This window comes from Astatotilapia calliptera, chromosome 18 (assembly GCF_964374335.1).
Source record: "Astatotilapia calliptera chromosome 18, fAstCal68.1, whole genome shotgun sequence".
NCBI lineage: Eukaryota > Metazoa > Chordata > Actinopteri > Cichliformes > Cichlidae > Astatotilapia > Astatotilapia calliptera.
This window is the reverse complement of record NC_137439.1, coordinates 19,477,744-19,495,164: the sequence shown is the minus strand read 5'-3', so window position 1 is coordinate 19,495,164 and position 17,421 is coordinate 19,477,744. Positions and strand designations below refer to the sequence as shown.

Genomic DNA, 17,421 nt, shown 5'->3' with positions numbered 1-17,421 from the left:
AGTCGGCCGCTCTGAGCCGCTGTGAGCCAACCATCGCCACTGCTTCATTCACCGGCAGCTGCATCGTAGTGATTTGCTCTCGCTTCTCTCACGCCGGCAGTAGCCGTGGGTTTCCACGTGAAAGCGGTGACACACTTATATAAAAGGAGTGGCATAAGGGGGGACCAATCACAGTGCGGAGCGGCGGTTGGAGCCCCGCCCGTGAGGGGGCGGCTGGCGCTGATTCGATGCGAGCGCCGTGACGTAGAGACCGACAGGTTCGTGGGCCAATGAGCGAAGGAGCTGGAGGATGGCTGTCGAAATGAGGTCACTGCCAGCGCTGGAGATCCAGGGCAGAGTCCCGGTGTGAGTGGGAATCAGGACGGGGTAGAGGGCATCGCTGAGAGACGAACGCAGGGCTGTCGGGACCCGCTAATCATCGCAGCACGGATCCAACCGCAGAACTACACCAGAGGCCAGCCTTTATTTCCCGGAGACACCCGGAGCTAAAGACGATCAGCCTTCTGTCAGGTTGGTGGGAGTTTCTCTTTTCTATCTTTCTTTGGTGCGTAAGACGCTGCAGCGCTTCTCCGGGTTGTAGAACGTGTAGGGGTGAAGCCGACTCCACTTTTATCCAGCTGTGCTCTGAATGTGTAAAAAGGCTCTGCTGTGGGATCGCGGGAGGTGAAAGTTGCATAACTGTGTGTTGCCGTGGGGGTCAGGAGACTCCAACGGGACACCAGCTGTGCCTATGTAACAGCGGGAGCGGAACGAAACTCGCCGCACTTTAAGGTGAAATACCGGTGGTGGCCTGCGCTCAGAGGACCTTTAACATAAGGGTTTAATCTGGCAGGTATTTCACAGCGGCGGAGATGCATAGGGCAGCGATGGCAGAGTCGCATATGGCGCACTGTTTGTAGTGTCACTGACACATGAAAACTCCTGACGACTTACATAAAGAGGCTACTGCAGCAGCACATGGCAGAAGTTCACACGCAGTTCCTATTAGAAAACCTCTGGGCTGTGCGCCACGCTTTTCTGAATAGGCAGAGTCAGGCTGCTGGTATTCGCTACAGTGAGACAATCCTTATATGAAAGCATTCATTCATCTTCAACAGCAGCAGCAGCAACAGAAGTCCTTACAAGGGAGACTGGAGAGAAAACAAAGTAAATGCTGATTTTTAATTTTGCTAAAAGAGGATAAAGACAAGTCAAAATGCGGCATGCAAATGTGGATCATAATTAATGGAAGAAGTGTCTGCGTGGAAGGCTTAATTTGGGTGTATTCACCTTGCCCTTTGTGACTGAGGAGGGAGGAGAAAGATGAGTGACGCAAATAGGGCTCAGTGGAGATCTCATTTATGCATTTTTGTTTTACTGTTGCAATAAGAACGGTTGCCTTGGCACAGCACTCCCTGCCCACAATCGCAGTGGAGCAGGAGATGAATTTGCAGATTTCTTTCTCTTTTTTTTAACCATATGTCACTCGGAGTTTATTGTTATGATAAATAGTTAAAAACATCTTAAAGCACACAGTGCTGTAGGACAGTCTAAGGGAAAGGTGCCAAAGCAAACGTGCAGCAGTTTTGATGCAGTCGTGCTGAAAATAGTTGGAATTTTCTGCTTGGACTCTGGTGGTCTACAGCAAAGAAAGTCTTAGGTGGTCTCTGCAGGTGTGCGCGCGCGCACTGCGAGTCTTATTTACCGCAAGTTTTTGAGCTGTCATCAAGGACAGATGTAGGTCAGGGAATTATGAAATAATCCCAAAGAGCGACTGCAGTCATGTCTGCACGTGAGTGGAGTCATGGTGCATACAAGTCATTGTTTTGCACTTTTTTGCATGCATGTAAGAACTGAGACGCTAAAGTAAAAACATACCATCATATTAAAGTGTGCAAGACACACCATTCACACACTGGTGGAAACCCCCACATTAAATCCATAAGACTTCAGACTCCTTGAGACTAAATCCTTTAGCCTCTCTTTTAGTACTTATAGGTAGTTTATAAATTAGGCTTTTCAGCCTCCATCTGCTAATTTAAACATGCAGTTAAATTTTGTGGTAACACAAATGATGGTGTAAGAACTTTGCCTACAAAAACAAATCATTGGACAAATATCTTGAAGTGGTGTTTATTTTTTATATTAAGCTTCTAAAGTCATTATTGCATCATTGTTTCAAGGGCAACCCCATGAATCTGAGGTTCTCAGACATCATGAGGGGGGCAGAGTGCCATAAACACTTTGAGAAACACTGCCTGTGTGATAATAATGGAAATGTAATGGACTCCTTCTGCACGATGCACATAAATCTGCAGCTACTTCTGTGCAGTTATACGAGTTGTTTTGAGTCCAATTAAAGTGTAATAAACATATTAATTATGCAGTTGTGGTGTGTAAAGATTAATTATGAATGAATCCTTAGAACGTCTTTCACTTGGCACAGTTGTGTAATCTGGTGCTGGTTATTTCCCCTAGAAAAGATGAATTACATAAAAATCACACGAAGGGGAACGTAGTGAGCAGATGGCACAGAGTATCAATGAATGTTATGAAATAAAATTACAGCTTGATATGGAGCTGTTTGTAAAGCTAGAGCATTTTTGATCTTATGGACTTTTTCATATTCAATTTCAAGTCTAGCATGCAATATGCAGTAAGGAATGGGTAATATGGTTTGTTTTTTTTGGTGAGAGTTATTATGATATAATCTCAGGTTCCTGTATAGGTAGCAGTTAAAACATCTGGAAGTCAGCTGGTACTCACAGTGTATTACCAGTACGGTGACATTTGTACCTAACATAGTGGATCTTATTAAGTCTTATTGTTAGGATCTCAGGTTGGAAGAGTTTTGACTTTTTAAACAATGAGTCTGTTGGGGTTTTTTTTAAGTCAGCAGCAGGAGGTTTTAATATTTCTGGTAACTCTGAATAAGACCAGCAACAAAACAGAAAAAAACTCTAAGAAGGACCAAGGTTATCTGGAAATATGTTGCAGACAGTCTGTTTTTCCAGCCGTCTAGGAAAACTGCGGTGACGACTAGAGCGATGAATAGATTCAGGGGGCTGAACACATGTAATCAAATCTTAATTTGCCACCTTAATTACAACCTTAGTTTTAATGTTTTAAGCTCTAAATGGGACATTTTGTCCTTGAAGATTCAGAAAGGCCAAGTGAGCATCGTGTTCCCGGAAGAATCTGATTGCATTAAATGGATTGAAAGTGTTGGCGAAGATTTGCTAATACAGAGGCTGTAATTGCGTTATGTTTCTGATCTTACCTTGTTTGTCACCTGTTACCTCGTCTGCTTACCTCAGTGGAGGATATAAAGGCTTCCTGACCGCTTCCTTTGACAAGAACTGCATTGTAACTCACGCTTAATAGTGTCACTGCCTGTGTGTATTGATTATGCAAAGCTGGTGAAAGATAACCAAAAGATAACCCTGCACAAATGTCACGTGAGGGACGAGTATGAGTCAAGGTCCCTGCGAGCTTACCCAGTTAAAAATGATGATTAGTTTCTTAATGGGCAACAGGAAATCCATTTCGTTCTCTCCTCTGCTTCCTTGGCAGCTCAACTGGATGGTAAAGACCCAGTTAATGACAGGAAAAAAGGAACAATCAAAGATGCTGAAGTGGCCTCGGGTAACCTTGACTACAGAGAAGAAACGGACATCCATGGGCTTTTTTGAGAAACGATTAACAGGTGGTAGGCCAAGAGTAAATGCTGAAAATGAACCACCGTTAATGACTTTTATTGCATGGGTTTATTGACTCTTTCTTGTTAATTGTCTTTTACGCAAATAAAAATTAGAGAGGGGGATCTATTTTGAGTAAGTCCTCAGCTTCCATAAACAAAATAGTGTAGTGTAGAGCAATAAATTACATAAACTTCTCAGTGTTGCCAGAGTAGCTTGGATTGTCATTGCTGGACCATCATGTACTATGTAGCCTACTTTCAGACATGTGACAGGTCTCTGTTCACATTCTTAGCCTTCCATCCAAATAAGAATTTGATGGAGTGTATTTTATGGGGGCCTTGATCCAAAAAGCAAACAAAAACAAAAATGCTTTCACATTCTTTACACCACCACCTCAGTTTCTGCTCTTAGATGACAGGAGTGGTGTTCAGTGTGCTCTTCTGCTGCTGTAGCCCATTGACTTCATGACTACTCTTCTGTATACTTTGGTTGTAACAAGTTGTTATTTGAGCTACTGTTGCCTTCCAAACCAGCTCAAAGCAGTCTGGCCATTTCCCTCTGAGCTTTGGCATCAGCAAGGTATTTTCACCCAGATAACTGCAGCTCACTGGAAACTGTCTGCTTTTTGACCACTATCTGCAAATCCTTGAGCAGTCAGTCTGGCGCCAACAATGTGTTATGCTCAAAGTCACTTAAATCACCTTTGCTCCCCAATTCTGATGCTCAGTTTGAACTTCAGCAGGTTGTCTTGACGATGTCGACACGCCGGTATGCATCGAACTTCTCTTATGTTATTGGCTGATTAGATATTTGCATTAAGAAGCAGTTGAATACCTAACAAAGTGAAGAACAGACAGTTAAAGCAGTCCATCTAGTCCAAGGAGAATATTTTTGAGGATGGATGAACTTTCTCTCTCTTAGCTTTTCTAAGTATCTGATCCTGCTCGTGTTTGGTAACCGTCTCTCTTAGTATCTTTCTCAACCGACTGTCTGCTGGTATTGAGCCAACTGGCATGATAATGAGCGATAGAGGTCAATGTTTGGTAGGTAGTTGGCAACCAGTGCGAACTCCTGGACTTTGTGACTGTTAGAAACATTGCCAGTCAGCTCTTCAACTTTGGACCAGACTTGCTTTTGCATTTTTTGCTTCTGCAGCAGCGCCTGCAAAAAACCCCATCCATTTAACTAAAACGAACTGGTCAGCGGTCAGTGAAGAATGTTCAGTATGTACACTATGTTGGGTTTAACAAACTCTTTCATTTATAATGTCCGCTGTGCATCATGATGGACTTTTTGTGTGAAAGGAAAGACTGAAAAAAAGCCACAAAGCTCATCTCACTTTGCAGCGATGACAAGTCATTGCCAAACTCACTGCTCCAGTTAAGCTTGCCAAGCAGTCTAAAAACTACAACACAAGTTGCTCACTTGTCCCTTAATTGTCCCTATTATTTGGCTGTACGTTGACCCAGTTCACAGAGAGAATATGCCTACTTCACAGCATGTCAGGGATATGCAGGCTGCTGACTGCCAACTGCTTTCTGCCATTTGAAAAGGCCAACAGAGCTGCTCATTATTAATGCAAATACCTCAGTACCCTTGACAAAGTAAGGATGACTGTGTGATGTTGCGCAATCGATGGGCCAGCCCGATTTGCAGACAATCACGTGCACACATGCAATAAAAGTTTAGTAAGTGATAACGTTTTTAATGCAAAGTCAAGAGGTCAGTGTTGCAACCTTCGCCTTGAACTCTAAACTGCTCAATGAGCCAAATTTTTCTGTTTTCTTTTCTTTTTTTTGTATCTTTAATAATATTTTTGTGTGAATTTGAGAAACTGAGTCGCGCTGCTTGTGTGGTCCTTGTGTTTTTAGTTGTATCGTGCTTTAAGAAAAGTATCAAATCCCTCTGCGCTTGCTCAATTCTTGTCAGTCATTCTGTCTAATTTGACCTGTGTTCTATTTTAAGTAAAAGACAAACAGATGATGGTCGAACTTATCGATCAGGTGCAACGTGAGTAGAAAGTAGGACAAATCTGCAGTTTTAAAAACCCATCAGAAACAACATGAAAAACACATTTTTGTCAAGCCAGCAACTTTTTTGTCACATACTGTACACACACACACCTTTCAAACAGGTTATTACCAGATCAATAGACAACAAACATTAGTGACATCCAAACACCTGCCTACGTAAAAGTCGTTGCACTTCTATGGGCTTGACGTTGAAAAGCTAACTCTGTGAGGCTAAATCCACTTCTGCTTCCGGGCTTAGTGACTTAAGGAGGGCATAGAGCTGCCGTGTGTCTTCAGGCTGAGGAGAATATAGACATTTTCCATTGCACGGCTGGGGAAAGGCATTCTAGTGACGAGGGAGATTATTCCTGGAAGGCATCCAAGACTAGAGGTTAAACACGGGCACAGTGTGGCTTTAACTTCAACATGCTGCCCAGAAACAGAACTGAGTGACTGATAAGATTTTATTTGAATGACTGTAAATCTCAAGTTTGAATATATGTTTTGGGAACATTCATCTTTCTTTGACTAAAAGGAAAAAAAAAACAATATTTGAACTTAGTTTAGTGAAAAGTTCTTGCACACCAAAGCAATCATACAAACCATGGGTTACACTGCATCACTGTGCGTAATTAGTTTAATTCTGTATCATTACAGAGTGAAGCAGCACATACTGCCTTTTTAATCTGCCTTTTATACCATTTGGTCTTGCACATGTCATACACGTGACTCTCACAAAGGTTCTCACCTGACTGATTTGACTGTGCAAATTCTCTTGTAAATTTCCAGTCTTTAGCTGTGATTCAAAGTGCTGCCCTTTAGAAAGAGTTTCGCTGCTGATAAATCAATTTCCAGAAACGGCCTGTTGAGGGAAAAAACTTTTAGCCGCTTCTTCTGATCATAGCCATCACCATGGCCTTTTTCTTGTTTACTCCAAACACGACACTGTTGATGTTCTCACCGAGCTCTGCGTCACTTACTGTAACCAGAAGTAATTCCAACCACCAGTATTTGGGAATCTGGCTTTTGTACTGCATCATTATTTAAAAGAGCACAGATTTTGCACAGTTTGTCAAAAAACCACAGAAAACAGGCCAAAGCCCCTTCACTGTTGGCCTGCAGTGTATGATGGCATTCAGCTTGTCTGGCGTTTCATGTGTCTCAGAGTGAAAGATCCTTTGAAAGGGTTGGTGGGCTCACATGGGACAGGCCTGCTGTTCTTAAAGGCCACGCTGTCTGTACCACAGAGCCATTTTTACAGTACATCAGAGAAGAATCTGCAGGGCTCTTCACAGGTCAGGGGTCAAAGAGCACAATGTGCTCTGATTTCATACCAGACAACGACGAGACAGCTTTTTGAATGATGGGCGCAGCATTGATTTGTGTCTCAAAGACTTTCTAAAAATATGTTGTTGTTGTCTGCAAATGAAATGCTGGTGGGTTCTTTATGTTTTGACTAATTAAATGCAAATTGCGTATGGTTTGGAGTAATCCTGACCAATCTCGCAAGCATGTGTTTGACTGACCTTGCTTCACCCAGGCATCTATTGAATTCAATTTCTGTTGGCATTAACAATAATATAATAGCACATCAAAACTTAGTTGACTCAGGGTTTTTTTTTCCACTATCACTTCATTCCATCATATATTACCCATTTATTTACATATAATGCAGTCATAAAATGTGGAATGGACAAGTTTTACTTCATTACTAACATGTGTACTCTCTTTCTCTCCGCAGATCAGTCCACTTCTTCTTTATTTCCCTCGGCTATTACCCTTGTAAAAATGGGGTAATTGGGTTTTTTTTTTATCATCTAGTAAACTAACCTGGAACAAGGCCTGTGTAGATCTCCTGATGTCAGAAGATTCAGACTCCAAGCCCTACTGCTTCCCAGGTTTGGAAGATCAGGATGGAGCCTCGAGTTGCAGAGCGTCCACTTCATGCAATTCTATCCCAAGGGGGGACTCAGGGTGCAGCTCCATGGCACAGCTGCACCGTATGGGTGCCTTCAGCCAAGGTAGGCCTGACCTGGGCCTCCCTTCTGAGGGCAGCGACAGCAGCGATCAGGACCCTCCCGCTTCACCAGACAACCATCGCAAGAACACTCGCTCTCGGTCACTACCCGAGGAGGATGTGGAGATGAAGAGTAGCGGATCGAGCGGGAGTGGGACCGAATCACACGGCAATGAAAGCCACGGCAATGAAAGTCATGGAAACGACAGCAACGGCCACGAGTCGATGGGAAGCTCCACCGGCAACAGCAAGGACTCGGCACTGCTTGAATCCTCTGAGAGCAATAAGAGGTCAGTGGTGGTTGTGGGAATGATAAAACCATTATGAGGGTTGCGCTTCGTCTTTGCATAGTAGCACATACAGACAATCAACCAAAGTACTGCGTCTTTGACAAGTCTTTGGCTGGTCTGACAAGCCAGCAGTAGGAGATAATAAATGGGGTCAAGACCCGAGGTTGCTATCTTGGGAATCTGCAGGTAGTTCAACAAAAAGAATGATCACAGCAGTCTGTGTCTGTGCTTACAAATTACCGTAGCAGCTGATAAATGTTTTTTCAAGACCCCATTAGATAAAAAAGAAAATGCCAAAAATGCCAATCCGAAGATAACACCAGCTTTCCTCATGGGAAAAACTGTGCTGGGTTATTTATGCTCTTTCCTTTTTCCTTTTTCCTCTTACGTAGTTACGTTTGCCCTTTGCTAATGAGTGACAACAATCGGCATAAAAATTGACCATCAACATGTCACAGTCATAATAAATGCAGTTAGCAGCAGCTGATGCATCCGCCCCCATTGGCTAATGCATGTAGATGAGTGAGTGAACCAAGGCTTCAGTGATGGCTGTCGTGCTCTTCGCCCCAGAAGCCCAATTGAAATGTAATTGTACACATCCTGTTTGTCATAAAATGTTACGTTGGGACTTTTGCCAAATGAGGATTAATTTGACATTATTTAGTGTCACCGCAAACATGTTCTCACTCCCTAAACTAGATCTCATTGCCAGCTCACATTGCATAGAAGTGAGTCATACTAGGAGCAGTTGGTGTCTGTTTTTTGCACTTTTTATAAAAGAATCCAACTTGATAAACATGAGCTGATTTCTATGTAGGACACACAAAAAACATGTTTTGGCAAGATACGTCCATGTGCTCCACGCTTCTGTTCGTTCTGGAGTAAACAGGTTGAAATGCAAACACTTGTACTGTGATGCTGTGTGGTTAGTGTTTAATTATAAAGGCTATTTTCATGAATTGTGAGGTGGTTTCAGCTTTATGTTTAAAGATGATCCTCACGAGAATTTAAAGGGTAGCATGCTGTGTGTTTTTCTGGATTTATGTTTACAGATGTGTTCTAATGTTCACTTTTCTCACTCTGAGTGAGAGTTAATGTTTGCTTACTGTCCACGGCACACCTTAAAGTTTAACTTAATGTTCAGTCACATCACAGCCTTAGTATCTGAAGAGTTGTTGGTTACGGCATTTCTCAAAGAAAACTTTAAATGACTAAAGTACGAAAAAAATTTAAAATCCCCTGCCTCTCCACAAACGTGCAGACGTGACTTCATCATGATTTAAAAAATGTTCAGACGCAGTGCAGCCTGCCCAAGGCATGACTACAGCAGTGGAAAAAATAAAAACGATCATTCCTTCCAGTAGGAAAACTGGATGCTGGCTGTCTCTTTATAGCAGATGGGTTGTGTCATGCTCGCCAGCTCCTTGACATTTCTATGGCAACAAAATGTTTGTCTTTGTTTACTGGGTGGCGCCGGCCAAGTGGAAGGCATTGACGTTATACTGCCTCACTTTCAGCCTTGACTGGCTTACCTCACTTGATCTTTTCACTATGGAGTTTTTTTTTTTATTTGTTTAAAAACCGCTCCTCTTCCTGTCCATATGCGCCTCGCACGCAATAGCTCCCTCCCTCAAAAAATGCTATTACTTTTTTTTCCTCCCTCTTCTTACTCACGCCGCTCTCTTTATTTGAACTTTTAACCTTTTGTACCAGTTTTTTTGCTATTTTTTTCCCTCAGCATCTAAAAAATACTCCGTCTTTCTCTGTGTTTAGTACCTTGCTACCTGCATCTGTTGCTCTTTCTCATTCACCTTCCTCATTTAAATAGCAAAATTTAAGTGACAAAAGGGGGTTGGACATTTTGGTCCTTAGTGACACGGCGGCATCACACATTTGCTGCAGAGTTGTCAGCCTCACATCCATGATATGGATACCAACTTACCAAAGGTGCTCTATCGCACTAAGATCTGGTGATTGTGGACGTCGTTTGAGTACAGTGAACTTATTGTTATGTTCAAGAAACCAGTGTGAGATGATTTCAGCTTTGTGTATTCAGGTTGGCTGTGGTATTTAAATGATACTCAGTTGATGCTAAGCAGCCAAAAGTGTACCAAGGAAATATTCCCCACAATTTACCGTCAGCAGCCTGATTCGCTGATACAAGGCAGGATGGATCCATGCTTTCATGTTTCACTTGTTTACTCCAAATTATGGCCCAATCATCTGAATGTCTCAGCAGAAATGGAGACTTGTCAGACTGGGAGTCGTTTTCCTTCTGTTCAATTTTGGTGACCTTGTGCAAATTTGAGTCTCAGTTTCTCATTCTTAGCTGACAGGAGTGCAACCTGCTGCTGTAACCAATCTGCTTCAAAGTTCAGCGTGTTGTGCATTCATTCGCCTTCATACCTTGGTAATGAGTGCTTATTTGAGTTATAGTTGCCTTCCTATCTGCTGAAGCCGTCCTCTGACATCAACCAACAATTTTCACTCAGAGATCTGCTGCTCACTGATTATTTTCTCTTTTTTGACCATTATCTGTAAACTCTAGAGATGATTGTGTGGAAAAATCCCAGCTGATCAGCAGTTTCTGTAATACTCAGACCAGCCTAACTAACAATCATGCCACATTTAAAGTCACTTACAACACCTTTTTTCCACTTTGTGATGTTTGCTTTGAACCTCTGCAGATTATCTTGACCATGTCTGCATGTCTAAAGCTTTGAACTGGTGATTGGCTGATTAGATATTTGCACGAACAGGCAGGTTATCATGTGCACCTACTTAAGTGGCTGGTATTTCACCCCATATTTTGTGTAAAGAGTAAGAACTCAAGTCAAATCATGCTTCTAATACACTGAAGCAAAAAATTAATGAAAAGGGGACAAAAGTAAAAGCAGTTAATGAATAAATACACACTATACTCTCTCTGAGCCTGTAGCTCCAGGCTCAGGTCCATCACTGGTCTGTTAGACAGTTTCATGTTGTGAGACCTGCAGGAGTATCCTTCAATTTTCCCCTTTAATATCCCACTTTATCCACCTGTGATGCTCGAGAGTGAAGCAAGGAGGGGAATGTACTTCAAGTAATAGTGTTATATGTGTTAGAGTAGGAGCAGACATTTGACCTTTAAAAGCATAGGTGTGAAATTATTCGTACAGCCAAATCCAGAAGAGCCACTGTTATGTCACCTGTCCTTTTTCTCCTGCGACAAGTCAAAATGTCTTCTGAGAAAAAGTAAATCTTTGTCGGCTGATATAACTCAGTTAACAGCCCCACATTTTAGCGAGCGTGGGTGACTGCCACCAGTTCTTCAGCTTTTAACATTTCTGTCGAGATTTATATCTACCAGACATACAGAGATAAGCCAGCACGCAGATTTGAAGGAAGGGAAAGTCCAAAGTAAGAAACAGGTTCACGTTTTAGTCTTTAACAACTCTGGATCACAGTGCATCAAATGTGTAGGACATGTATCAAAATGCACCAATATGAAAGATATAAAAGATATATTTTATAAGTATTTATCGCTTAGTGTGGACAGGTGTTTCCATGTATGTATGCAGGATTTTAGACATAAAAAGGTTAAAAATCTCCGTTTGTAAAGATATTTACTTTCCATCAGTACTCCAAAGAGGAAGTCAGTCAGAAATGGGTCTAAAATATATTTCTTTGGAGTAAATAGTTTAACTATATAAAGAATCTGCACAGCTATCAGTGAATGAATAACTGTTTGACAAAAGGCTTTGAATAGAAAATTGCATCCCTACAATCACTCTCTGTGTAGGAGTACGTGCGTCACGTCTGCATACTCCTCTGTAGAAATAATTACCATGTAGTGCCAGAACTGGATATCACTCGTACACTGCTATTTTAATCAACTCCCTAAAAAAGAAAATAAAAATTTTAAGTCACATTTCTTGTTGTCTTTTCTCACTATTCATATAGTTCATATAGCTTTATAGTCGTCGTAGAGAATGAGCCACTGTTTTTAAGCGCACTGCAGTGTAAACTTACCTGTGTTATGGCTTCCCTGGGTTATTTATGTCTCTCAAATGCGCATAAAAACTTGTCGCTCTGCAGTTTAAACAAGACCGCCTCACCCTGATCATCACCTCCTGTCTCTGGTGCACAGTGTAAAAATTTAAGTCTCTTTGAGCCTCTTTTTTTTTTTAACTAATTGAAATAACTCAGAGTTAGAGCCACATTGTGAATCAGCGTGTCGACACTAACGCATGGTCACTCTGTACAGTCTAAAACCAGCTGTTGCATTTCCGAAGGCAATGTTTGACAGAATTGGGCTCTAATCGTGTTTGGACAGACTCTTTGTAAATAATATGTTTTCTATTCTTAGCCAAGTGATGAGGTTATTCATAGCAGCTTGCCGAGTTATAGTTCAGGTGAGTCAGTATCGCATAGCGGATACAGTGCAGTGCACCACTGATATTTGACAGTTTATACATATTTATCTTGAACTTTTTAGCCTTCTTTGAGATATGACTGTGGAGAAAGGACAGAAAAGCTGGAAGAAAGAGCCAGAAAAGACACCGCAAATAGCAGATTCAACCCAAGGTCTCTGCGTTAGCCTTACAGAATATAGGTCATCTGCTCTACCCAGTGAGCTAAACTAGCACACAAATGCCAATATGCCCCAGTGTTTGTAGGAAAACTAATATCAGTCTCTTTGTACCCATGGGCAGTGGGCATTAAATCACTCCCAAAAACTAATTAATAATAAACATGTTGAAGTTTAAGTTAATTGTGGAATTTAATGATCCATACTCCAAGTTACGATCTCTGCTTCCTCTGGGTTGCTTTCTCCTCTCTCGCTCTCTGTCCCTTTCTTCCTCTCTGCCTTTGCCAGGATACTGTTTGCTCTGTCTCTCCCTCTCACTGTGTGTTCATCTGGAGCCTGTCCCAGATCACTTTGAGTGAGATGAGACATGGTACTCCCCTGGTCTAACACAGAGATCCAGACAATCACACATGCTCACTTTCACACCTACAGCCAATTTACAATCACAAATTAGCCTAAAATGTTTAGCCTGTGGGAGGAGGTCAGAACACCTGGAAGAAAACCTCATAAAAGGTAGGGAGAACAAAGCCTGTACAGAAAGTAGTAGTTTTAAATAAGTCTGTATGAGGTAACACCACCCACTACAACCTGTTACTAAGAGTACATGGTGTTTACCATTGCATCCCAGCAAAGACCCACCTAAAGAAAAATGATCATCCATTAAAGTGGACACCACACTTGTAATATTTTCATCACTTTACCTTGCTGCCCTTTCCGATCGGTAACTGAAGCCATTATTTTGATCTCCTCCAAGCCACAGGACTGAGTTGTCAAGCAGTTAGTTTACCTAGTAGAACATGTGAGTTGCTTCTTTGCAGCTGCCTAATCTGTAATCACTAAACTTGATTATGTTTGTGACTTTGACCTGTTAAAACAATTAATTTAACGGTGGCCAGATTTAAATTAGTCATTTTTGACAATAGTTTGGCTGTTAGTTATTCAGCAACTACTTTTTTGCTGCCTTTTGATATCCTTTTCTTTGGTAATAAAAGGGTGAAATGATTAAAAATTGACATTTCATCTGAATTAACTTTTGCCAGTATGCACATAGTAGAAAATACAGTTCTGTGGTTTTGGACCATTATGTTACATTTTAAACAAACATGCAGATAAATCTGTTTTAACACCTGCTGCAGAAATGTGACTTCTTTTTCCATTAATACTCTGAACCTTAAACAGGATTGGCTCAGTTTGGCCCAGAAAGCCCAAACTGGGGTTGTTTTCCACTTATATTCATTCACGTAAAGAACTGTTCATTTTAAAACCTGCTTTTAGGCCCACTTACGCTGGCCTTATTCATGTCTGTGAAACATAAGAAAACCACAGAGTCATTGTGCAGTTCCTAATTAAACAGGATGGCATTGCCCTGATTGTCACCTTGTGTCCCTGCTGCAGACTAGCCTCTTTGAGCACGCTCTTATTGTAACTAGTTTAAACGACCTACAGACTTACTACCACAATGTGAATTAGGCTGCTCAACGCAAATACATGGTCAGTCTGTACAGTCTAAAACCAGCTGTTGTATTTCTGAGTACTGAAGGCTATATTTGACCGGATTAGACTCCTATTTGTGTTTGGAGAGGCTGTTCGTAAAGATGTTTTCTATTCTTAGTCAGGTAAGGAGGTTATTCATAGTAGCTTGCTGAGTTGTAGCTCAGGTGAGTTAGTTTCTCAGACAGCTGTTAATAGTCTTTAGACAAGCTTATTGGCTAATACGTGCAGTGGACTGGCTGCTTTGTTTATGTTCTGACTTTGTAGTGTTGCAACAGAACAGGTGCTCTTATCTTTAAATCAAATTGGTCAAAAAAGTATCAATGAGTACATTTATTTTATTTTTTGCTGCCTTTTGATATCCTTTTCTTTGGTACAGCTTGGTGTCCTGGTGCCTGCAAATTGCACAGAAACATATTGTTGCTTTTGAAGATACTAGTGTGGTGAAATACTAAATATTTACATTATATATTTTCCTTTTTCATTCCCTAACATTAACAATACTGTGTTTGTATGTATTAATGCATATAATATACTAATAGAGTTATAGTCAAATGGGAAAATGATGGTGAGATGAACTTTTTGGTAGCTTACTCTTAAATTTATTATTGCATCATATTTGTGAGGTTTTATTACTCCTGGTCCTGCCTTAATTTCCACGTCAGTCTTCTGTGAAGTACTTTGAACTGCACTTACCTGCTTTGGAGGTACTATACAAATATAGTAGGATTGACTGATTAAGATAAGATAAGATAACCTTTATTAGTCCCACACGTGGGAAATTTGTTACTTGCTGCCTGCACTGTGGTGTGATACCAGTTAATCTGTGACAGACCAATACCAGCTGACACACATATATATATATATGTAGGTCATTCAGAAAAAGAGGGTTTAAAAAATGCATATATATGCAGCATCAAAGTGTAATAGGTGCATGTCGTAGTAAAAAAACAAAAACAAAAAACCCACCAAGGGTCTAAAGAATAAAATGTTATTAGGTAAATTATTTACACCAATGCTGTCTATTTCAAATATTGTGTCACTGGAAAATAACTAATTACACCTTTGAGATACTTGTACTTGAGTACTTTTTCCACAAAATTAGCTTCACTTTTTTACATTGGCATGGAAATTTGAGCACTGACTGAAATTGCAATATTACCTAGCCCAATTAAGAGACAGCTTTTTTCATTGAAAATATTTGATACCTTTGAGTCCTTCATGGAGCACGATTTGAAGCTAACTCAGAATAATAATAAAATTGCGACACAGCTCAGGTTCTAATTACTGCCAACATCTATGTGGAAACTAAAATGAACTATGTACTGCGGTGCTCAGAGAGTGGCACACAGACTTAGTAAGTGCTCCTTTGCAATCTAGCCTGCTTTCAAAAACACTTTCTAAGTCTCACACACTAATACATGCTCAAGCTGTCCAATCTAAAACCAGCTGTGGGTGCTGGAGTCTATATTTAGCAGAATTAGAGACTCACCTGTGCTTGGAGAGGCTATTTGTAAAGGTTATTTCTATTCTTGGCCAGGTAAGCTTGTTATATACAGTAAGCTGCGTGATAGTGAGTCAGTGTCCTCGAGCGCTATTGATTTTATTGTATTAGTGTAGTGTTAAGCTTGTAGGTTAACACCTTGGGTCATACATGTACAGTATAGATGCATCAGTCGACATCAGGTTGTGCAGAATTAGGGCTCTAACACAAGATACAGAAGACGGACCGAGGAAAAAAAGCACACCGTTTTATCCAGAGTAATCACAGAATTGTGCACAGGACCGCACACTGAGAAGCATAACAGATGTTGAGCCAGAGACTGAGAGGAAGGCATGACTATTTATGCATAACGAGGTAATCGGGGAAGTGGAAACAGGAGGGCAACAAGACACAGCTGAATGAAATCAAGCCAATGAGATAAGGTGGGAAGTAAAAATAAAAGTGGGCACAGGAAATGACCAACTATCAGAGCAAAACGGGAATGAACCCAAAGGATAACTACTAAACACATGAACTCATGCTGAGGCAGGAATAACAAAGTCACAATAGAAACTCAAGAGCTAACAGAAAATTCATCACCAAGGAAACCATGAGTAAAAAATCAGACACAAATAATACAAAAAAATACATAATAATTCAAACAGACTCTTTAAGAAATAAATGGGGACATTAAAAGGTCAACAAAACAGAACTCTAATCAGAAATAGCATTTAACAAACTGGCCTAACCATATGAGACAGATTGATCTAATATACTACAGGAGTAAAATATTTTAAGTTCAAAGTTGGATACCACATGAACAATGACTAAAATACATATAGAAATGTAAAGACCCAAACCCCTTTGCTGCACTCCCAATGCAGATTTATGTAAGGTCACCACAGAGGGAAAACCAACCTTAACTATACTTACAGTTGAAGAGAGCTTCTTTTGTAACCCAGCTATTTTGAAGCTGCTGCTGGGACACCGATCACTGATTCACATTCACAAAGGCAGAAAACAGCAGCTTTCTTTAGCTCAAGTATAAAAACCCTGTTGTGAGTTTGAGTATACTTGTTCCTTTATTATAAGAGTTACATGTCATTATGTTAGGTAACTTGAGTATAGAGTACTTATTATTTTATTATTAGATATCCAATATTCTTTTGGGTCATGTAATCACTCTAGAAGTGTTTGACCCAGTATTTTGAGTTGTTAAGTTTTGGTGTGTTTGTGCATTATGGATTGTTTTCTTATTCTCTTGTAGTGCTTGTGGTGATGATGATTATTAGTTTCATGTTTCTGTTTATCTGTGTTTAAGGATTTGTTGTTTCATGAATTGTTTGAGTTGCATGTGTCTGTCTGCGTCTTTGTTTAGTGGTTTCTTGTTTCCTGTTTTATTGTGAAGGTCTGTGTCTCATGTGAGTGTGTTCAGTTCTGTTAACGAAATTGTCTCGTTAGTCCAATTTCTCCCAGCTGTGTCTCCCTCCTGTTGCCCATTGCCTGATTACCACCCTGTGTATATTAGCCCTGTGTTTTCCTCTGTTTTCCTGTGCTCAGTGTCACGTGGTACCCTCGGATTATGCCTGTGTGTTTTTGGTCTCAGTGGTCACTTTATGTTTTGTTTGATGCCAGCAATAAAGCTGTGGTTTTCAGTTACATTTCCGTCTCCGAGTCCTGCACTTGGATCCACATCTTCACCTGCCCGCCCACAGAGCCCTGACAAGAAGTGCATATAAAATATAAAACATATGCACAGAAAGTCACCTCTTTTACAGTTAGTTTCCTGTTGTTTAGTTATTTAATTATGAGTTGGTTTGGCCCACCTTTACAGTACAAAAAGATCACTTAAAGCATATACACCAGCACTCTAATAAT

At 40.8% G+C, this 17,421-nt stretch overlaps 1 protein-coding gene across 5 annotated transcripts in view; it reads left to right on the top strand.

Moving 5' to 3' along the window:
- Nucleotides 1–329: 329 nt before the first annotated feature.
- The window catches only part of per2 (period circadian clock 2), a 34,837-nt gene continuing 17,745 nt past the window's right edge, over nt 330–17,421 (top strand). For 3 of the 5 annotated variants that reach the window (XM_026148679.2, XM_026148678.2, XM_026148677.2), the window contains exons 1-2: nt 330–510; nt 7,434–7,999. In XM_026148679.2, the coding sequence (XP_026004464.2) occupies nt 7,551–7,999 (449 nt within the window). In that variant the 5' untranslated portion in view covers nt 330–510; nt 7,434–7,550. Of the gene's footprint in view, nt 511–7,433; nt 8,000–13,014; nt 13,083–15,781; nt 17,321–17,421 lie in introns of those variants that run through there. The other 2 variants (XM_026148680.2, XM_026148681.2) reach the window with 2 other exon arrangements.